Genomic DNA, 22,861 nt, shown 5'->3' with positions numbered 1-22,861 from the left:
AATATCTGAGCATGAAAATATGTGATGTGCCAGAGATGCGTGCAGGAAGCAAACCATCAAATTCTTCCCACCAGATGGACCACGGTGCTAGGAATCATTTTAGTTTAATATTTAAAGTGGCTTTTAGACCAAGAGGAAAGATCCCCAAAATTACACCCATCACTGTGTCAGAGACATTTCTTCCCTCCTCCTCCACCAAATTGCTTTTAAAAGATGATTAGTTAGAAGCGCCTTCCAGAAATTTCTAAGGAGAAACCTAGTACATAAGACCTAGAAAAAATTCTACTTAAAGGCAATATGAAAAATTATTTGGCTCAAGAACTCAAAAATTCAGGCTTATTGGCCTGGGAGATCCTGAAAGTATCTGTTGAGCAAGGCATTTGGCTTGTTCTAGAAACGGAGGATCCTAAATCAATGAAGGATCTGAACTTGGCAGGGCCTTCTGTGGTCACTGGGCATCCCCCAGACCTCTGAAAGCCAATGGCTCCTAGCATAGCCAACCTGCTCTCTCCTGATGATATTTGATTCTAGAGCACTGTCAAGAGACTGACAAGAACTGTGAATAAAAGGTCCTAGTGAGGTCTGGACCCAAATTGAGGGGTTGGGGGCTAAGGGAGAGCAGGCCAGTGGTGTGGAGCCGCATCATATAGGAAAACAATCTAAACATTTTTCTCTCCAAGCCTAGGGAGAGCATTTATTACAAAGGTTACTTTGTTAACTTTTCCAGCTCACCAAGGGATTCATGGATAGAATTCAGGAGATCCATGAATGTGGATGGGAAAAACATACATTTTTATTTTCACTAAACTCTAGCTGAAATTTAGCACTTCCTTCCATTATGAATGTAGGTATATTCGTTTGCTAGAGCTGCCATAACAGACTACCACAAACTGTGTGGCTTAAGCAAATGAAATTTTTTGTGTCGTACTTCTGGAGGCTGGAAGCCCAAGATCAAGGTGTCAGCAGGGCTGATTCCTTCTGGGGACTTTGAGGGAGAAGCTGTTCCATGCCTCTCCCCTGGCTTCTGGTGGTTACTGACAATTCTTGGTGTTCCTTGGCTTATAGATGCACCACCCCAACCTCTGCCTTTATCTTCACATGGCATTCCCACTGTGTGTATGTTTGTGTCCAGATTTCCCTTTTATAAGGACACTAGTCATATTGGATTAGAGCCCACCAAATCCAGTATGACCTCAACTAATTATGTCTGCAATGAGCCTATTTCCAAATAAGGTCATTCTGAGGTATTGGGGGTTCAGACTTAGACATATAAATTTGCAGTGGGGGACAGAGGGGCATGATTCAACCCATAATAGTAGACAAGAAACCACACAAGTAGGACCTGTGCCATTGTAAGCAATAGAAACCACAGATACTTTTCATATGACATTCCAGCTGTTGCAGATATTTTCCAATATCATTTATACTGGTCATTGCTTTAAAATTATGTCATTTGTAGACTCTCTGCTAGACCTTGTCATCTAACAAGTTTATGCAGAAGCATAGACTTCAACAGCAGTCACAAGTAACCTAAATTCAACCCTTTCCACACATCTTCCAAAGAACCACGTAGCTAAATAAGGAGTGCAAAGAAAACTACCCATGATCCACGACTCCAGCATTACCAGGAGACAGATGTTACTGAGAACTTCCAATTGCCTCGAAGTAACTGTAAGCATTATCAATGTAATTGGCTTCCTTCTAATTTTACTTTATGCATCTAAAACCATTCTGAGAAAATGTCCTTAGAGTCAACAGATTGCCGAAGGGCCCCATGGCCCCAAGAACAGATTAAGATGCCTGCACTAGAAAACCACAGAAGAGTCTTGCTAAGTAATTGCCTTCTACCTGAATGCCTGCCTCCCTAACTAGAAGTTAAGAATCCCAGTGGACATGTGGCTATAAAAGGGCTACAAGAGGAAATGTTCTGTGTCTTGGCTTGATCACTGCCAATATCCCGGTTGTGATTTTGTGTACAGTTTTGCAAGATATTCCCAATGGGTGGATACATGGGCTCCCTCTGCATTATTTTTTTACAACTGCATGGGACTCTACAAATATGTCAAAATAAAAAATTTAATTTAAAATAATAATTTTTAAAAGCCATGGATGGTGTCACTCCGTTTAGTTGAATGAGCCAGTGTGTCTTTGAAACGAGCACTGTCACGTCAGAAATCAGCCTGTGCGGAATGTAACACACCCCCCGCCAGAAATGGGGCCTGGGCTTAGCATCTCAACACTAGTGAACTCATTTTGGCACTTCCAAAAATGATAAGGTATTGATTCTCAGGCTTGCCTGGAGAGCCATTTAATTTCTCCTCAGGTTATCATATGCTCATCCATCCACCCTAATGAAGGAAACAGGATGCCTGTTGGTCAGAGGTGCAACTTCAGGGAATCTGGAAGGCAGTGTGAATAAGAACTAATTGGCTTGTTGGCTCGGGCTTCACACTGAGCCCCATGCCTCGGAGGGGCTTGCCCAAACGTGTAGAAGCCTTCTGAAGTCAGCTGGAGGCCTGAGCTCAGCAGGGATGGTGCCAGAATGTGGAAACTGACCCACAGAGGGGTACTAAGACATGGCAAGAGACTGACCTGGAAGACGCTGTCTTTTTCAATGAGCGCTAAAGATTTTCCTTTCACTTCCATTTTGCTACTGGACATTCAAAAGCAGGTTGCCAACGATTTCCCCTTTCAGATCATTAACTGAACTGGAGCAGGCTGCTGGACCTGTGGTCTTTCACTGAAAGTTGAGAAGACGCCCCCTCCCTTCTGCAACTAAGGCCTGCAGCAACTCATAGTGAGATGAAACACTTTTATGGATTGTCAATATTTAAACACCTTGCCGGTACCTGAGGGCTTTGGATCTCAGCTGTCATCCATTACAGGCCTCATTACACAAAACATTAAATGCTGTATCATCTCATTTTCTCCACCGAAGCTCTCTGGCAAGACGTTCTCCAAGCAGGGGAGGGATTTGCTGAAGGTACTATGGACCTGCTTTTTCTTAGGAGGGCCTCGTCTGGGAAGACTAAGGCATGTCATGTTGGGTGGCCCCTGTGGCCAGGCAGTCTGCTCAGTCTAACGTCTCCCCATCCAGCCACATCTCTGTCTTTCCTGGGGGGACCATAAGCTCATCAGCATTGTGGCTGCTGCCAAGAGGTGGCCAGCAGGCTCAGGCCACCCAGGCAGATGGCAGCGCAGCCTCTTGCTCTTCTGTCTGCATCCTCACTTTAACCTCTGCGAATTCTACCGAAGAGCCTCCGTTGCTGCCATAATGTGAAGATACAGAATTGAACAGCAGCTAATGAAATTAGCATCGGGTTAGAACATAGATCCGCTCTTATTCTGGGAGAGGGGGGTCTGTGAGTGTGCGCACAAGGACATTGTCGTCAGCTTCCACCAGGATGGCCTGGCCAACACATTCATTTTTCTGGTTGTGCATAAGTTTCCTCTGAATCAATGTAGCAAAGCTCCCTGGAAGGCAGTGGAAACTATGCAGTGGGCATATGCAGATGATTTATTTACACAAATTATTCTAAGGCATTTTACTATGTAGATCATGAAACCTAATTTACATATTTACACAATAGACTGGAATGGCACTAAAGGAACTATAAATATATTTTCCTCTGCAAAGCAGCCGTGAAATACACATTTAGGATGTACCCAGTGCAGGCAGGCATTGTATCGCTTTCTCACAAATAATGCAGATAGCCCCAGATGAGGGCCGGTTAGGTGGAGGACGGTCCCTCAGCCCTGATGGGACACTCCCCAGCCAGAGGCTTGAGCCACTTTCCATTTTTCCATTTCCCTCCCCATGCATTTTGTTCATTTTTAGTCATTGGGGACAGGAGTTTTCCATTGAACAAAGAAGAAAATCAGTATTTTTCCAGAGGCTTCTCATCCATGGAAGTTCCCAAGTCAGCACATTTAGCAAGAGGGCTGCGCCGCCACTCTGACTCGTGCCGCTGGCGCTTGTTCACTTCCCGTCTGTCTCATAACTATGTGTGTTGACAGCCTGTCAGCCTTCGCTTCCCATTTCTTTCTGGGGTCAGTCTCCATCACAGGCCATCTTCGAGTTTAGGCATGCACCTCATTTTTCCCCTGCCTTGAACAAGGATCAGACGAAAGGTAATTTTTTTTTAATCAGATGTATTTAGCCTCGTGTTTAAGCCCCACCTGTTTCAGTTAAATTTCTAACCTAGATTGGCCATTTATCCAAAGAGAAATGGCAGTGTTTAAGAAATAAATAACTGACAGGCTTCCATTTGCTCAGAGCTGCAGGCTGACAGTCAAGTTGTAGCTTGTGTGAGTTAGTGGAACCAGAAATCACGGGCGCTGAATGACAGTTTCATTCAGCATGGAGACCCTGTTTAATTGTCTGTGAAATCAAGCTTTTGTATTGGCATGGCGTCTGCCCTAATACCTGCAGCACACAGCTCAGTTCTGGGCGTTGGAGGAATAAATTGAGCGACGCAGCCTCGGACATGCTGCACTAGGCTCTGTCTCAATTCAGAAAAGAGGTGATCATGTTTCCAGGTTTATTGGGATATTGTCTGTGAACAGATGTGCCTCCTACCTTTTGGGTGGGGGAGACATTGGCACTGAAAGATAAAAGCTGACTCATTCCACCCGCTAGAAACAAGTATGCTCTGCGGTAGCAAAGCCTATTTATACTGGAAAAGATTTCTTTTTTCAGAGATCTTCAATATTAGCCGCTTTCCTTGTTTCAGTAGACAAATAATGCAATGAAGGAAGCAAAGACAAATATTCTTTAGAGAAAAACCACCCAGCTGAGGAGCGGAACATGTGTGTGTTGATTCTCACTCATCTCTCCTTCTGAGGTTGATGGAACTTCAGGTTGGTGATGACGGTATGGATTACTTAGGAAAATTCTGTAAAGTTTCTTTCTCGATGGTTTCCCTGCTTTCTTAGTGGTGTTTTCCGAGTGTTTCAGTTACAAAAGTCCTGGAAGGTGTAATTCCAGGTGGCCAGGAAGGTAAGGGTGGGCCCAGCAGACAGATGTGATTCGAGCTCGTGCCCTGTCATGGACCCACCCCTTCCCCAGACATGAAGAGTGATCCAGCCTAGAGGTAAACTTTATCCCAGGAAGTTCAAAGCCCTGGCCCCAGCAAGTGGATTGGTGCCAGGATCAATCATTCCAGGGATCAGTCTGGGGGTTAATCATCCGGGGATCAATCATCTGGAGATATGTCATCTGGGAATGTGGCTTTGAAAGGGTCATGACTGTTCTTTTCCAGCCAGTCATAGGTTTTCCCGTGGTGGTAACGTAGCAGCTCACTCAGTAGAGAAGTAAAGCCAGGCTGGGGTCCCTGGAATATCCAGTGGGGCAAGCCTCACCTGATGATTAAAAACTGGCTGAATTGTGGGCCCAGAATTGCCTTTTAAAAAGTACAAAGCCCAGCTGTCCTCTCAAGTGTTGACTGAGATGGAAATCTAAGCACTGGAGATCATCCTGGTACATGGAAAATCAGTTGCACAAATCTCATTATTGCTAATAGTTCTGTGATGTTATTTTTTCCCCTAATTTGTGGAGAAACTTTTCTCCATCATTGATTTATTGAGATACTTAACATAATACAAATGAGAAAAACAATTCACAGTTGAGACAACAGAGTGGACAATAGCTGCCAATTTTTTTCTTACTCATGATCATGGTGTAAATATTAGTAAGGATAAATAACCCAGTGAATTATAACTGGCATATAAAATGCTGAATATGCTAATTTTGGAAAGGCAGAATTAAGCAGAATAAAAATATGAACATGTTCTTCTGTTAATTCAGAAGGAAATTCCCATGTTATGACATCTCCCCCTCAACATTTTTGAGCGTAAATGGATTGCTAAATAAATCGTTCTGTGTTGAGATTCTGTACAAATATTTTTAAATGTTTTTATAAAAAATGCACACAATTCCTGGAGCTATGACAGAGTGCTAAAATAAAATGTGGACTTTAGGTGATGGTAGAGGAAGGGGAAATCAACTTTTTTCCTCAGTAACAAGAAAGCATTACAGAAACACTGTTGAAAAAGACATCCAGAAAACCCGCTCCAGAGGTGTGAACCTCAGAACATTCTGAAAAAAATCTTTCACACTCTTAGTCGCTTAGTTTCAATGGTTTTAATCAACTCTTATAAGCTTATAAGTGTCTGTATTTTTGCCTTCAGTCTCTTTTACAGCAGCATAAAATTATCTGTCTTTTTAGAGGAAAAACATTTCACAATTCATTCAACATTTAAAGCCCTTAGTAGTAACTTGATCATGTAAGCACTAAATAAAACTGTGGACAGTTATTATTACTGAAAGCCTGTTTGTGCTAGGCTCTGAGAAAGGCCACAGGACACAAGAATGGATGGATGGATGGATGGATGGATGGATGGATGGATGGATGGATGGATGGATGGATGATGCCAACAGATATCTATTGAACTTTTGACAAATTCGGGATCCTGATGGTTTGCAGGTAAATGTGATGATGTGCTCTGGAAGCCCATTGGCGGAAGCAGCCAGCCCTTCCTGGAGTGTGGGATGGGGTCCAAGGTTGGCCATGGAAGGATGAGACTGTAGGGTAAAGCGTCCTTGCTGATTTTCTTCCACCCCCTGCCTGCAGACTGTAGGTAGCTCATTGAGAACAGAAATCTCATCTGATTCCCTGATGGGTAGAACAGGGCCTGACCGAAGAGGGCACTTAAGTGTTTATGGATGACTGAGAGGGGGTAACGGGGGCTTTCCAGGCAGAGGGAGTGGCCTGTGCAGAGTAAATGTGTACACACACTGAGTGTTCCTATGCAAAACTCATATGCAAGACTACAAATCACATACAACCGTCATTCCTTGTGTAGACCTCAGTACTGTAGGAGGAAAATAAAAGGCTTAAGCTATGGCTTGCCGTTTTGACATTATTAGTGGTAATGGGTATCTGGCGAGAAATGACTATAAATGTGAATATTTAGAAATAATCATTGTACTATCTTTCTTGCCTGTAAAGAGGTTTATACTTCTAAAATCTCATTCACATCTATTTCTTCATGAATCCATGACTATAGGGACTTAATACAAACTCTAAGTCCTCTGCAAATACAGATTGGTACAGTAGCAATTTTCTTCCTGTTTACTGTTGGGCTAGTCCATTTGAGCATGTCTGGTGTTTTGTGGTGTTGTAAGGTTGGTTTCCAGATCACCCTCAGCACCCCATAAAGCTGTCAGCATGTGTACATACATATTCGAACGGTGTTTTCCTCACAGATCTCCTGCTTTTTAAAAGATCATATACATGTGCCTATAAAAGAACAAATAATTAATAAAGGGTTGCTCAGATGAACATTCTGAGCTCTGATCCCACTTTTGCCAAATGACCTCCTCAGAGATTGGATTTATATTTTATTGTACAAACACTGATGTAGTGCTTACTATGTGTGAGGCACTGTTCTAAGCGCTTTATAAATATTAACTTATTTAATCCTTGAAACAAACCTAGGATGTAGATGCCTTTGTTATCACCATTCTAGAGATAAGGCACAGAGAGGTTAAGTAGTCTGCCTGAGGTCACACAGCTAATTGGTGGGGTCATGCTTTGCATCAACGCTGTTTAGCTCCAGACTCTGTCCTTTTAGCCACAAGGCTGTGGTGACTTTGATTTCTTTGATGATGGATTTCATTGATCATATTTCTTTTTTTCTGTTGGTAGATGCCGCAGAACCAAACCATTTACTTCTTCCTTCCCCTCTGTCTAAGATTTTTCTGGCTGTTATTTCAATTTTATTCATGTTTTTCCTGTATGTCAGGGTTTAAATAAATTCAATATTTTTTTTTTACTGTGGTAAAATATAAATAACATAAAATTTACCATGTTAAGCACTTTTAAGTGCACAGTTCAGTGACGTTAAGTCCATTCACATTGCTGTGCAGCCATCACCAGCATCCAGCTCCAGAATTCTTTTCAACTTGCAAAACTAAAATTCCATGTCCATTAAACAGTAACTCCCCACTTCCGTTCTCCCAGCGCCTGGAAACTACCATTCTGTTTCTGTGTCTGTGAGTCTGACTACTCTAGACACCTCATATAAGTGAAATCATACAGTATTTGTCCTTTTGCGACTGGCTTATTTCACGTAGTGTAATGTCCTCAAGGTTCACCCATGTGGTAGAACATGTCAGAATTTTGAAGGCTGAATAGTATCCCATTGTATGGATAGACCTCATTTTGTTTATCCATTCATTTGTCCAGGGACACTTGGGTTGTCTTGACCTTTTGACTATTGTGAATAATGCTGCTATGAACATGGGTGTACAAGTATCTGTTCAAAATTCAACATATTTTTTAAAATTTATACTTGTATTGGTAGCACCTGAGCTAGAGATTAAAAAACTGCTGATCTTAGGGCAGGTTTGATGCTGAAGCCACTCCAAAGGATGCTCAAAATCGAGGGTAGCACTTTGCATGGTTTGGGAGGTTGCCATTAAGTCAGAAACTCCATGTCATATAATTGGGGTGAGCTAAAGGAGCCCTGGCAGGGTTGTCATGGAGTATGTGTAGATCCCACAATTCCAGCACTTCCACATCCACTGCCATCCAAGCACTTTTACTGTAAATAAGAACACGGCGCGGGGTAGATGTTTTAAAGCTGAAATCAGGGCACTGCTGTTACTGCCCACCACTGTGTGGTGGTCACGTCAGCGTCACCCCAAAGTTGGCATCCAGTTGGTAAAAGAAGCTGTTTAAAGTTTTCCCTTTGACCCATTGGCTGGATTGTTGTTTCCAATTAGCATGCAGGTGGGACACACCAGGCTCACTAAAGGACACAGAACTATGTTTGGTGTTTTCAGGGACCAGCTAGTGACCGGTGGGGTGGCCAGGGTGGGAGTTGTGGGTAGGCCAGGGAGGTGGGATCACGGGATTAGGAACGGGTGTGCACACAGTGAGCTGGGAAAGCGGCAAGCCAGAAGGGAACCAGAAATCCTAAAGATGGGATCAAATCAGAAACCAGAGGGGAGGGCGGAGAATCTGATGGGAACATAATAGGGATGAGGGGAATGTTCAGGAAAATGCCACTCCCCAGCTTGCAACTTTAGCAGAATCTGTCAGTGAGGGAGAGAACTTGTCCCCCTCCCTTTCCCCTGCGTCACCCACACCGGCCTCTGACATTCCCATAGGATGCCCTCGTCTGAGGCAGCTCTGAGCTGACCTGCTGGGCAGCTGGGGTGTCTGAATGCACGGGGCTCCTATCGGGAAGAAAAGCCACCCTAACCTCTGCTCTCCTTTCATCATCCCTCATGCAGATGAAGGCTTATGGGACATGTTTGTGAAGGACATTCCCCGGAGTGCCACATCCTACACCGTCAGCCTGGAAAAGCTCCGGCAAGGAGTGACCTATGAATTCCGGGTGGTGGCTGTAAACGAGGTGGGCTACGGAGAGCCCAGCAGCCCCTCCACAGCGGTGTCAGGTAGGGCTCCTTCTAGGGGGATGTCTCAGGGGAGGAGGCCTCTTTTCTTCTGAAGGAAGGGAGGATGAAGAGGAACCATTAGCAAAAAGAAAGAGGACACACACCTTGCTTCTTTAGAACTCTCCAACTTAGTCAAGGGGCCTGCCTAGAGAAAGTGCCCATGGAGAGAATGGTGTTTGTCCCCCGCACCTCCCTAGTACCACCAGTGCTCCTGGGCAGCTGCCTGCCTGACAGCCCTGGGGGGCCAGCTCTTCTCTAGCAGGATCCCAGGCCCCAGAGCTGTCACCAGCACCACCAGTAAGGCTCCCTAATTGACTAAGCGTTTGAGAAGATTTCCCCACCACACTGTGCTCAAATGATTCTTAATTTGTTTCTTCATATATATATATTTTTAAATTGGAGTTATATGCAGGAGTCAGTGTGGTTGGCTTGGGCTAAGCTGTGTCCCTCTGGGGCAAAGGCAGTCCTAAGCAAAGCAGAGCCTTGGGTCCCCATGTTGGCTGACACATCTTTAATGGAGAGCAGTGTGTAGATTTGGAAATGCAAATATGGCCCCAGCAGTCACTGGGGAGCGTTAGCACTCGATATGAGGCTGGCTTTTATTGGGGCCTTCCTGAGAGGCAGTGGAGGGGCCCAGGAGCTGTTACTGCTCGGGGTCCAGGGTGAGCTGGTGCCAGTTGCCATCCCTGTAGATGGATTACATGTGGAGGCACCAGCCCCACTGCTTGGGCTTGGAGAAGGCCAAGCCCAGGTTTCATTTCCTGGAGCTCACATGTTAGTGAGGTGACAGATGTGTCCCTGGTCACCAGTGATGTGGCAAGGGGTGTGACACATAGGGAGAAAGTTCCCTCGCCTGGGGGGACCAGAAAGGTGCAGGGGGCGTAGCCATAGGAGGAAAAGAAATCCTGGGAGGAGGCAGAGAGAGCCACAGAGATGAAGTCCTGGTCATAGGAAGAGCCCGGCGCAGGGCACAAGGCCAGTCATGTGGCCTGGACTAATCACGTGGGACCCTATGCCTGCAAGGAATGGGCTTCAGCTCTGGCTGCACCTTAGGGTCACTTGGGAATGTTAAGAAAATACCCTCACTGGGACCCTACCCCAGACATTGATTTCAGTGGCTGGGGCAGGGGTCTAGGGATTATTATTTTTTAACCCCACAGTGATTCTAATGTGCAGCTGCGTTCGTGAGCCACTTTTTTTGTGTGTGTTTGGCTGATCACAGGGATTGAACCCTGGACCTTGGTGTGATCAGTACCACACTCTAACCAACTGAGCTAACCGGCCAGCCTGCAAGCCACATTTAAGTGAGGGGTGGGTTGGAGGACGACCACAGGAAGGTATTTGAGAAAAGGGAGCTGACGGCAGCAAGCAGAGGCAGAAGGAATTTCAGGAGGGGCAGGCAGAGTCTAGGCCAGAAACCGTGAGAGGCGGAGCCAGCCAAGGTCTGACTCCATCTGTTTTCTTCCTTACAGTCAAGAAAAATGTTTCATTTCTCCTGCATTTAGATGTGCTTAAGCTACTGGTAGCATTTGTCTACTTTGAAAACAGTCTTCATCCTTTCTTTGCCATGGGTTTGGAAGAAAGATAGGGTCTGTGTGTGAGCTCAGGGGCCCTAACCTCTGACCCCTGGTCTAGGAGCACACTTGAATTCCAGGGCCACTCAGTGAGACGGGCCTTCAAGGAAGGGACTCAGAGAACTCCTAGATTTTTTAATGAGTAAGATTTAAAAAATCAAAAATTTCTCATTTCCTTTATTTTTATCATGAAAATTTTAAACATGCTCCAAGGTAGAGAAAATAGAATAAGGAACCCCCAGGACCCCTTGCCCTAATTCGATAATTCAAGATTTGCCTCACTTGGTTCATCTATGAAAAACTGATATAAAGCAATTCCAAATACAATCCACACACACATGCATGACTGATAGCAAAGGCTGGTCCCTTCCATGGAACACGGCCCTGCACCCTTCTTCATGAGGCATGTGGCTGGAACGTTTCTCTGAAATTCTACTGCATCCAACGCTGGCCTTGGCTGCCAGCTGGACTGCAGTCAGCTTATTGCATCCTTCTGAGAAGCCAGCAACTGTCACCTGCTGGCATCACTTATGGATCCAGGCTGCGCGGCACTGGGGATATCCTGCCCTAGCAGGAGCATCCTGCAGAACAGCCCAAGCCTTTCTTTCCTGTCAGGTGCTAGAGCCAGGCCCACCCTGGGTCACTTAAGGGTGGTCAGTTTGGGATTTACCGGACTCGTTATATGGAGTATTTAATGTACAGCCTGAAAACTCACTTGCATTTTTTGGATTCAAAATACTGTCATCTCCTAAGAAACCCTGCGGTGTTACATTATCTAAAGTCAATTTCCTCTTTTATTCCCAGTGTGCATGCATTTTTTATTTATTCAGTGAGATATTTAACTTAAGGTAGATGTGTTTTCTGTGGGTTTTGGCAGCTGGGAGGCAGACCTTGAGCTTTGCCTGTAAGGAGCTGCATGTTCTCGGGCTTCAGAACCAGCTTCCCTGCAGAGAGGCACATGGGAGGTGCTGAATGAGACCCCAGGCCATCCAGCACCCACAGAAAAACAACTTCCCAATTTTCTGTTTTTAGTAAACAGAATGAGACATAAGGAAGCAGAGTATCCTTCTTCAAAGCAGCTTTTAAATGAAACCTTTTCTATTCATTTCTCAAAAGCATATCTGAAGATGGGGCAACTAGTTCTTTTTTTTTTTTTTTTTTAAGAACTTATAACCATGTCACTTTGGCCTTGAGCATGTTTCAACTCTTCCTTCCTGAATATAGAAATTTTAATGAAAATTGTCCCAAGCATAATCAGTTTTCATCAAGAAAATTTTTTTTTTTTTTTATTTTGTCAATATACACTGTATATGATTATTATGGCCCGTCACCGACACCTCCCTTCCTCCTCCCTCTCTCCCCTCCCCCCCAAGAATGTCCTTTCCGTTTGCTTGTTGTACTCAGTTTTGCTGGAGGCACAAAATAAATGAAACACAGCCCCAGGCTTCGGGGGCTGATGATCTGGGAGGAGGCCAACAGGTAGACAAATACACCCAGTGAGTGCTTGTGACCATCACAAGAGGTTTCTGTACAGGGACGGACAGGATCTAGGGCTTGGCGTGAACAGAGGTCAGACCATGGGGGCTTCATGGGCTCAGACTTTACCCTGTATCTTCCGGGGAGCCACTCAAGGACCTTAGGAGGCACGACTGATTTCCTTCTCAGAAAGATATGATGATTATAAAGGATGGGTTTGAGTAAGACAGGAAGAGGCAAAACATTGGGACATGGTGGCACAGGTGAGAGGTGGTGATGGAGAAGGCTAGGGGACTCCGGCTGGCCGTCTCGGAGCAGAGTGTGAGCACGGAGAGGAAGCCCAGGCACTTCGTGCTCCTCTGTCACTTTAACCCAGGCAGTGTTTTTAACAGATGAAATTAGGAAGAAATAAACATGAAGGGTAGTTTTGAGGGGCAAGTTCAGAGCAAGGGCAAGAATTGAGATGTCTCCAGGGAAGAGGGTAGCCTGAGGGACAGAGGAGCTCTGAGCCTGATTCCATAGAAAGGGTGGGAAAGTGCTGCTGCTTAATCCCCAAAGCCTGCTGAGGAACTGAGGCTGCCTGAGCCTCGTCCCAGGGACAAGAGTCCACCAGCCTGCGATAACCCAGATGCACAGCGGTCCCACCTCACCTGTAACCCGGGGTCATCCATCACGTCCATCCTCCCCAGCCACCTTGGGAACCCCACAACCCTGGTTCATGGGGAGATGGCTGTATCTGGAGTTTCTGCCACACATCACTGTGTATCCGTGTCTTTTCTTCAGCTCAAGTGGAAGCCCCGTTCTATGAGGAGTGGTGGTTCCTCCTGGTGATGGCGCTCTCGAGCCTGATCATCATCCTGCTGGTGGTGTTTACTCTGGTCTTGCATGGACAAAATAAGAAATACAAGAACTGCGGCACAGGTATGCTGTCTGCCTTCATTTTTCCATTTCCCAAAGTGCCCTCGGCATCCTTGAGCTAACACTTTCACGTTTGCTTTTCCTTCCTGGGTCACCTGTGCCAACATCTGCTTTTCATTTCCTTTGCCAATAGGTGTAAGGTAGATGCCACAGTTTTCTTTCTGGAGGCAGCAAGTTATAGTGAAACAAGAGCTCTGGACCTCAGTGACCCAGATTCTAGACCTGGCTGCCCGCAGGTTCACCCTGGTTCTTGGATAGGGCATTGGAGTCATTTGGGACTCTCTGAGTCTGTTTCCTCCTCTGCTCCATAGCTCAAGTGCAATAGTATTTTTTAATACAATTAGGAAGTATAAAGCCTTAAAGAGAAGAAATACTGTACTACTCAGTGTTATGAAAATAACGAACTGGGGCACATCTCAGGTATTTTGGTGTGCTCATGGAGTGTTACAGAAATGTTGTCATGGTACAGCCCTTCCCACGTGCTGGAGTTCGCACCTTGCCTTCCAGCCCACCATCCAGCTCTGAGCCCTCTGAGGGCCAGTTCACTGTTGTGTTCCCAGCACAAGCTCCACACCTGGCACAGAATAGGTGCTCAGTCAGTAAATGTTTGTTGCTGAATGAATCACCATTGTTAGAGAAATGGACAAATGGACCCAAAGCCAGCCACAAGAAAACACATGCAGTACAACCCCATTTATATGAAGGTCAAGAACCACCGAAATGAGTGGGTGTTTCTAGAAGGCAGAATTGTGGTGATCTCTTGGTGGAGAGGCATAAACAGGAGGGTGTGTGAGGGAGCTTTGCGGGTGCTGAAAATGCTCTATATGCTTCAATGAGGGCGCCGGTTACACACATAATGAGAAGACATCATGCCCCACAACGCTTGAGATTAGCGAACTTTGTGTATTTCAGTGGCATCAACGTTAAAAACGTTCTCGTAATTACCAGCGGACAACTTCTTTGCATAACCAGAATATAACTGAGCTCTAGAAAGCAGCCTGTTTTAATCCCACGCGGCAGCCACCAGAGCTGTCACTGAGTGCAGGATGTGGGCAGTTCTGATGTCACCACACTGCTGGACTGGCCTCTTTCTCAGCTCGGCTCTGTCATGGGAGGTTTTCCCATCAGCTTTCCTGGCAGCTCCCTGATGAGGTCCTGTAGGAGAAGAGCCTGGCCACCTGAGCCCAGCCAGCAGCACCACTGTCCTTGTGCTGAAGGGGTTAATAAAACCAGGCACCCCACATGCCTCGCCATTTGCTTCTGTAACGTTCAGCAATTCATCCCTCAAAGAAAGGATTTCTTTTTTTCTGTATAAATTCACTTCTAACAAGTGTTCGTAAATCAGATTTTATTCCTGTGGGATTTACAATGTATGAATGGCATGTCATTTTAGTGAGTTAATGCTATTACAGGCTCCTATGTATGGCGCATAGAAAATCTCCCTGCTTTTCACTCTCCTCCGTCTGGAAAACAGACTTGAAAAGACAGATCTGACCTGCAGCTTCTGATACTCAGCCTTAGCCTGGAGTATTAATTTAACATCATAATTGAAGCCTAGGGAAAAAAACACTTGTCTACCAGAATGTCTCCCTACCTGCCTGGGAGACATGCAGAACTTAAACCTCTGCTATGACAGCATCATTCTACAACCCTTCTCGCATGTACTCCCTTTTCCTACTGTCTGCATCTGAATTGCTTTCTGATATTGGCTTTCACCTGCTCCCCACCCTCAACCCAAATCCCCACTCACAGGCAAATTCATTTTTCATTTGCTGTTCTGTGTTCTATTGGCTTTTTCTGCTGCACACAAATAGGGCATTAAAGCACATTCATGTTGAACAGGTGCAAGGTCCCTCGCAGAGAGGAACCCCTTGGGGTTTAGAAATGTCTACGCACTTAACAGGTACCTGTCAAGCCCCTGGTGTGTGCTTAGGCACTGTCCTAGAGGCTAGCAGGACAGGAAGTGTGATGGATGAAGTCCATGCCTCGGAGAGCTGTTAGGGGACGGTATAAGGGAGACTAAAAGAAATAAGCACATATATATGTGTGAGAAGTACCCCAGGTGGTGATGTGATGAGCACCTTGGGGGAAATACAGAATGCTGGGAGTGCAGGAGGCAGGGGAAGGAGAGCTTGCTGCAGCATGGCCAGGAAGGGATCTCTGGTCTCATGACCTTAGCTGTGCTCTGAAGGACAGTGTGAGTGATCCAGGAGGGTATTGGGAAAAGGGCTTCCAGGCAGAGGGAACAGCAAGTAGGACAACCCCGGGGTGAGCATGCTCAGCTTGAGCCAGCATGAGGGAGGGGGGAGTGGTAGATGATGACGTTGGGATGGGGGATACAGACCAGGCCCAAGCCCAGGACAGCTGTGAGGACTTGGGCTTCCCACCAAATGAGATGGGAGGCCATTGGAAGTTTTTTTATGTTGTTTGGTTTCTCATAACTTTATTTATATTCATTTGATCTGATAATATATTTTAGAATATGTTTTGATATGTGTTTGTAAGTTTATATTTGTTTAAAGTGTACAATTCAAGGGCTGGCCCGTGGCTCACTCGGGTGAGTGTGGTTCTGATAAAGTGTACAATTCAGTATTTTATTGATAGAGATTACACCCATTATCACAGTCAATTTTATTTCTGTCATCTAAAAGGAGACCTGTACCTTTCTTTAGCTGTCATGCCCCTAAACGTTTACTTGTACTTCCTATTTTATAATACGATTGTGAAGTTTTTATTTTGAAATTTATTAAATATTTAGTTTCCCGGACTTTAAAAAAGTTTATGCATTCTGAATACATTTTCATAAAATACTGGCAAGAACACTGCTATTTTGGAGTCAGGCAAAATAAACACTGCTGTGCTAATATTGCCTTGCTCCAGCATTGTAATCAATACATAGCTTTTCTCCCCAGTTCAGCTCAGCTCTAACTGCCTTAGGAGCCGAAGTAGATCTTGCACGGCTCTGGGATTTATGTATAGCAGGAGCTCAGGAACTCCTGTCCTTGACTAACGCAGGCTCAGCATCCCTGCAGTGGGTACATTAATAAAACTTCTGTGCTTGCTTTCCTGGTTGGGCTTTAGGGAAGAGCATTTCCAATATGGAGGAGTCTGTGACCCTGGATAATGGCGGATTTGCTGCCCTGGAGCTCAACAGCCGCCACCTCAATGTCAAGAGCACCTTCTCAAAGAAGAATGGGACCAGGTAGGCAATCTATGTCATTGCAGGAAAATGTACGCCAGGTAGGGAGGCAGTGGCCACAGCCCCAGGGTGCTGTGTCTGCCCAAGGACCTAAGCCAGCCAGGGCTGGTGTGCTGGCTGGTCATGCCCTGCACCTTCTGGTACCCGCCGTATCCCACTGATTCTAAACCAACCAGAGGAAGCATTGAATCTAGGATGGACAGGATCGGCAGATGGAGAGACATTTTTAGTGCATTTCTAGATATAAAAAGAGGGCAGGATCTCAGGCGTGTGGGAGTTGGCCTGCTCTGTCAACTGGCTGGGCACCTCGAACTGGGGAATTCCTTGTTCATGTAGATGTCACCTTAGGCTGCAGCAGGCTTGATCTTGATCTAGTGTTCTAGAATGGAAGGGTGATGGTGGTGGTTGTTCTTATCACTTTATGTATTCCAAAGTTTCCCTGTAATTACGTAGATTGCCATTTCATGTCTGGATGTGAATGCAGAAAAGAATGATTTTCACCACCAAAGCCTCTTAATCTTTCCGCCCTTTTCCTAACATCAGCTGGTAGTAAGACTTCCCAGAGAAGAGAGGGGAAAACCTTGATTTGCTTTTTGATTTGTAGAGCACCATCTTCCCATCTGATCACCCTTGACCGAGGAGAAGGGCCAGGATTGCTAAAGTCCAGTAGGAAAAAACCCAAACACCTGAGGATGCTTTACCTGGAGAATAGACAGCTCAGGGCTCTTCCTGGGTCCACCAGCACTGAGTGCCTCTTCTTCCTGGGCCAGACTTGACTTGGATTTACTTTTAATTACAAGGACATGGAGTTGCACATCACCAAAACAAATGGGCTGAAAGGTTTCAGCATCCCTGCATGGTCTTTAAAACTTACAGTGGTGAGCAGTACCTGAGATTGTCTACACTGCTCCCATTCTCTACCTCAATTTGGGAATCTCAAATCATGTGAGAGGTGCTGAGGCCCAGAACTGACTGAGACACCTCATTCTTTGGGGGAGGCAGTTTACCCAAGTGGGTCTTCTACCTGCAGCTGACCCTCTGCCAGTACAACCTGGTGGTCGGTCCAAAGCAGAGCAGGCTGCCACCCACAAATTACTTTCCTTAGGGTGGGAAATAGAAGCTCGTGGTGTATCTGGTCACTTCTTTCATTTCATTTGTCTAAGAACAAGTTCTTCCTGTTGTGTAATAGAAACATGAAAATGCCACCACACATAATTTCTCCTTGCTTGGACCCTTCCCATTGGGGGATGAAAGGATACTCTGTCTGCAGCCACTGCCCCGGTCTGCACGCATCACAGCACGAGGGTCAGGACACGAGGAAGGTCCCTGTGAGTGCACATGCCGCTCTCACTGACAGATCCATGCACATCTTCAGGGGGAATAAGAAACACTCAATCCTGCCTGATTCAAAAATTAAGCAATTTTGTGCTCATATTTTCCCCCCAAGCTATAATTTCTCCATCTGAAAATTAAAAACGGGGCTTTTACTCAGCTACAAGATGATAGTCAGCAGGAAGTTGGGAGCTGAAGAGTGTTTTCATTTTCTACTGCTGTGTGATAAATCGACACAAATTTAGTAGCTTAAACCAACACACATTTATTATCTGTTTCCGTGGGTCAGGGGTCCAGCTGAACTGGGTCCTCCTCTCAAGGTCTCATATGGCCATAATCCAGTTGTTGGTTGGGCTGCATTCTCATCTGGAGGCTCAACTAGGCAACAGTCCTCTTCCAGTCTCATTCAGGCTGTGGGCAGAATGTATTTCCTTGTAGCCACATGGCCTAGGGCCCCAGCTTCTCCCTGGCTATTGGTGGAGACTGCCTTCAGGTCCTGGAGGCCACTCATGGTCCCCTGCCATGGGGCCTCTCCACATGCTATTTGCTTCTGCAAGGCCAGCAGGAGCATCTCTGTCTCCAGTCTGCCAAGACGGAGTCTCATGTAATGTCATGTGATCATGAGTGATGGGAGTGACAGTCCATTACCCTTTCCACATAACATTACCTGATCGAGGCAATGCCACTCCCTCCCCATTGCCATATTCCACTAGTTAGAAGCATGTCACAGGCTCTGCCCCCACTCAGGAGGAGGAGGTGATACAGGAGACAGTGGTAGGGGCCAACTTGGAATTCTGTCTAATTGGAGTTAATATTTCAGCAGCCTCCCTGCTTGCCTGGCCCAGCCTCGGGTCCTGGCCCCCACTAAGCAGGGCACCAGGCCTGGTACAAACTTCCCTGATTTCCTCTTATCAGTGGCATACAATCCACACTCCTTAGCTCAGCGGATCAGACCCTTCCCCCATGACCTTGTCCTCATCCCTGTCCAATGCATCCCCCTTCCCCCTCCCGACCCTGTGAGAGCCAAGCACCCTGAACCTCCTTTGGTCCTGACCTCGGTACTCTGTGCACTTTAGTGTCTCATTGGCCCCTCCCTGGGGCAGACTGGCTCACTGCCCCCAGTGCCTCCAGGCCTGGTACAGCCCCTGAGAGTGACAGGCGCCCAATAAGTGGAGGCTGTTGAACATTAGAGAGCCAGTGCTCATCATTTTTTGCATCGGTTGCCAGAGTGGTGTCAAAGCCTGTGGATTTCCTCATATTCCAACTTGATGAAGGCTGGTTGGCAGGTTAGGAGTCTCTGGGGGAAGGTGTCTTTTGCCCAGAGGATAAGTTGCAGCATCCATCCTCACGCCAGGTCCCCACCCCGGCCGAGCCCTGGTGGCCTGCACTACTCAGACGAGGACATCTGCAACAAGTACAATGGCGCTGTGCTGACCGAGAGCGTGAACCTCAAGGAGAAGTCAGTGGACGCATCGGAATCCGAGGTCAGTGCCTGCATTTTCTTTTGGGCGGCGACCACCATTCCCTACTTTTGCAATGAGCCTTCTGCTTCTTCCAGCTGTCTTGTCCCATTTGAGTCTCACAACAACCCCAGGAGGTAGCCAGAGCCAATGACAAGTGACTCCACTTTACAGATGAGCTAAGTATAAGAGCCAGAGCCCGCTTGGGGCCCACCAGTAGCTTGCACACAGCCTGGGGCAAAACAGAATGGATGCTCCAAGCCTGATTCATGGAGGAGCAGGTTCTGATTGCTAAGCCCGGGGGTGAGAGTAAAAGAGAGACAGGCCGGCGTCCTGCATGAGGGGCACTGCAGAGGAGAGCATAGGTGCAAACTGAGCGCTGGCTGGACACTGTCCTGTGCTTTATCATGTTTAGCCCGGAGGTAACTGGTACTAGACCACCTTTTGCGGACAAGGCCAGTGACGCTTAGCAAAGATCAGTAACTTGCCCTAAGTGGTATTCTGACCTAAAAGCCCATTCTCGTTCTGTTTCGCCTTCAGAGATAAACCTTGAGGTTACCTAAAACTTGGTGGACCCTAAATCCCAGTTAGAGTAGCAGAGGGCCTGAGCCGGCAAGGCTGATGGGAAATGGAAGCCCCTGTTCTCCAGATGGGAGCCTCCCACTCACCCTGGGCATTTGCTCTCCTCCCACTGTCCTCACCATCCCAGCCCTGGGATCTTCCTGTTCCCACTTCCTTGAGCTGGGGAAGGGGAATTTACTTACACACCACAGTTTTGGGTCAGTTAACAGGGACAGGGCGAGCTCACACTTGAAACAGGGCTCTCTCTTCACTGAGCCGTTAGACCAGGGAGATTGTGCCCCTGAGGTTGTGTCAGCCTCCAGCTGTGGCCCCTGGGACCCGCAGGCCTGCCCATCTCAGGCCTCCCTGTGTTGGGATGTTCTGCCGTTCCAGAGTTAGTGTGTCTCATGTGTGAGGCCTGAGTGCAGCACAAGGGGACATGAGCTAGGGAACAGTCTCATGGTGGGGAGGCCCTAAGAGGGGACTCAGCATACCCCCTGGGCAAGTGCCCCTTTCCCCACATGTGCACTGTCTCAGTATGTCACATCTACAAGCAGAAACATCTGAAGCAGCAATTAGAAAAGTTGTTTCCTTTGAGTCCTCCACTTTTTTGTTTCAGATATGCCAAGCCTTGAGAAGGCACAAAAATCACCAAGCCATTTGCTGTGCACATAGACCCCATCTCCTGGTATTCATACTCTAAATCAATATTTAATCTAAAATAAGCCTCACCTTCATTTTGACCTGAATTCTGGCCTTATTGAGCCCCAGGCCTTGACAAAATGACTTCTTTTCAATTGTGGATTGTATATGAACTCCAAGCAAGAAGGGACAGCAGGTGCATGCCAGGGAGGCACCAGCTCTGCTTTGCTTAACATGTTTTGTTTACAAAGGATGCTGCATTCGCTGTCTGTACCACAGCCCTGGGCTTGGCAAAACAGCAAGCAGCAATGTGTATGCTCAGAAAGGTGCAGTTGTCTAAAATTGAGAGGCTGTCAAGTGAAATCCTGCAAAAACTGACCTGCCTTTTCTTGATAAGGAAACAGTAGCCTTTTTCTTGCTCTTTGTATGGAAAACAGCATGTTGTGAAGGAGTAGGACAGCTTTCAAGAAGGACTTTCAGTGTCAGCAAACAGGCACACATCTCATGGGCACCTGCCTTGTATCTGTCCTTAATGCCTGGCCCCACTGCTCTTTAGCATACATGGGCATCGTGCATACTGTTAATAGCTCTGTGCGTTAGCTCTGCATGTTGAGCTGTTAACAGTTCAATATGTATTGAGCACTCATTGCTCTGGTGTTCTGAGCACTGACTATGGGCCAAACCCAGGGTAAACATCTACTCGCTCAGTGCTCACACCAGCCCAGTGAGCTAGTATGAGTCTCCTCATTGTTGAGAGGCTGCTGAATTTGTCCAGCAAGGAGGTACTGAAGCTGGATGCCCACCCAGGGCCTCATGTCTCCAGAGCTCAGTTTAACCTCTCCTTTCCACCACTGTCTCCTGCGGCCCAACACTAGGGAGTCAAAGGCATGTCCTAGAGCAGCCAGAATGGGATTAGTGAATTCTGAGCTATTTGTTTATAAAAGCATTCTTAAAGTGAGTTAATGGAAGGCATTTGGTGTGTTTCTCTTCCCACATGTGTGGGGTGTTTTGAGATTCAAATTCAGCTGATTTTTATGGAGGATTATCAAACGTGCCCAGGCACTGAGCTAGGCGTATACATGGGTGCATGCACAAATACACACACACATACACGATACACATTATATATACATACACACACACACATACACGTAACACGCATACCTGCGTGCACATAATACATACACACTCGCACACAGACACACATACACATACATACCTAAATACAAACACACACACACACAGAGGTGGAAGGAGAGAGGGAGGTGAGTCTGGAGGGACAAGGGAGGAGGGCACGGGTAGGAGGAGGGAGGGATGTGGAATCCACGCTAAGTGGAATTCTGCAAGGTGCTTGTTACAATCCTATTAGATATAGATGAGAAAGCCGAGGCTAAGAGTTTTTTTAATGTCTTCCCCAAGACACACCCACTAATGAACTGGGCTTGAGGGCAAACCTGAGAGTCTAGCCCCAAGTTCCATCTTCCCCACCAGAACTGTTACTCAGAACTAGGTGAGCATGGCGCCGGCCGCATGGCTGAGGAAGCCAGGCCTCCTTGCTCCCGCTCGGCACGCCCCACGCTAGGAGGAAAAAGCTCCCTGGTAGTTCCCTCAAATGTGCCTCATGGTTCCTAATGCCTTTTGGGTCACGGGCTCCTTCAGGAAGCTGATGAAAGTGTAGATGCTCTCTCCACCTACATACAGAATTTCTTCTAGGATTCGGGGCCCAGGCCTCCCCTCGGAGCCTGTTATAGACGCTCCACCTAAGGTCCCCTGGAGACCCAGCTGAGAATCCCCATGCCTGGGCCAATGTGTGCTCCCTGGGTTCTTGGGTAGATAAAGTGTGGCCCTTTTTGGAAAGCTCTTTGCCGTATAATCTTGCTGTATCCCACCTTTGAAGATCATGAATTTGCAGTATTTGCAGACATTGAATATTCATGGGATCCCAACAGAGGGACCTAGGGAAGCAGGTCAGATGGAAAAGTTCACTTTGAACCACTGTTTTGAACAGGTGAATTGAGATGTAACTCACATTCCATACAATTTGCCATTTGAAGTGCACAATTCAGTGAGTTTTAGTATATCCAAGGAGTTGTGCAACCATTGCCACAGTCAATGTTAGAATATTTTCACCACCCCAAAAAGATGTTGCATACCCCAGTCTCTCCAGCCCCTGGCAACCACTAATCTACTTTCTGCCTTTGTAGATTTGCCTGTTATGGACATTCCATCTGAA

At 46.6% G+C, this 22,861-nt stretch overlaps 1 protein-coding gene across 1 annotated transcript in view; it reads left to right on the top strand.

Annotated features, from left to right (window-relative positions):
• The window catches only part of LOC103595738 (protein sidekick-1-like), a gene marked incomplete at its 5' end in the record, with an annotated part of 238,324 nt that overhangs the window by 197,403 nt on the left and 18,060 nt on the right, over positions 1-22,861 (top strand). Inside the window, 5 exons of the mRNA XM_008579197.1 lie at positions 4,056-4,131; positions 9,302-9,466; positions 13,300-13,437; positions 16,516-16,636; positions 19,320-19,449. Coding sequence (XP_008577419.1) covers positions 4,056-4,131; positions 9,302-9,466; positions 13,300-13,437; positions 16,516-16,636; positions 19,320-19,449 — 630 coding nt within the window. The remainder of the gene's footprint in view (positions 1-4,055; positions 4,132-9,301; positions 9,467-13,299; positions 13,438-16,515; positions 16,637-19,319; positions 19,450-22,861) is intronic.

This window comes from Galeopterus variegatus, unplaced genomic scaffold (assembly GCF_000696425.1).
Source record: "Galeopterus variegatus unplaced genomic scaffold, G_variegatus-3.0.2 Scaffold1829, whole genome shotgun sequence".
NCBI classification, from domain to species: Eukaryota; Metazoa; Chordata; class Mammalia; order Dermoptera; family Cynocephalidae; genus Galeopterus; species Galeopterus variegatus.
Note: the sequence above shows the minus strand (reverse complement) of the source record. Positions and strands in the feature narration are given on the sequence as shown.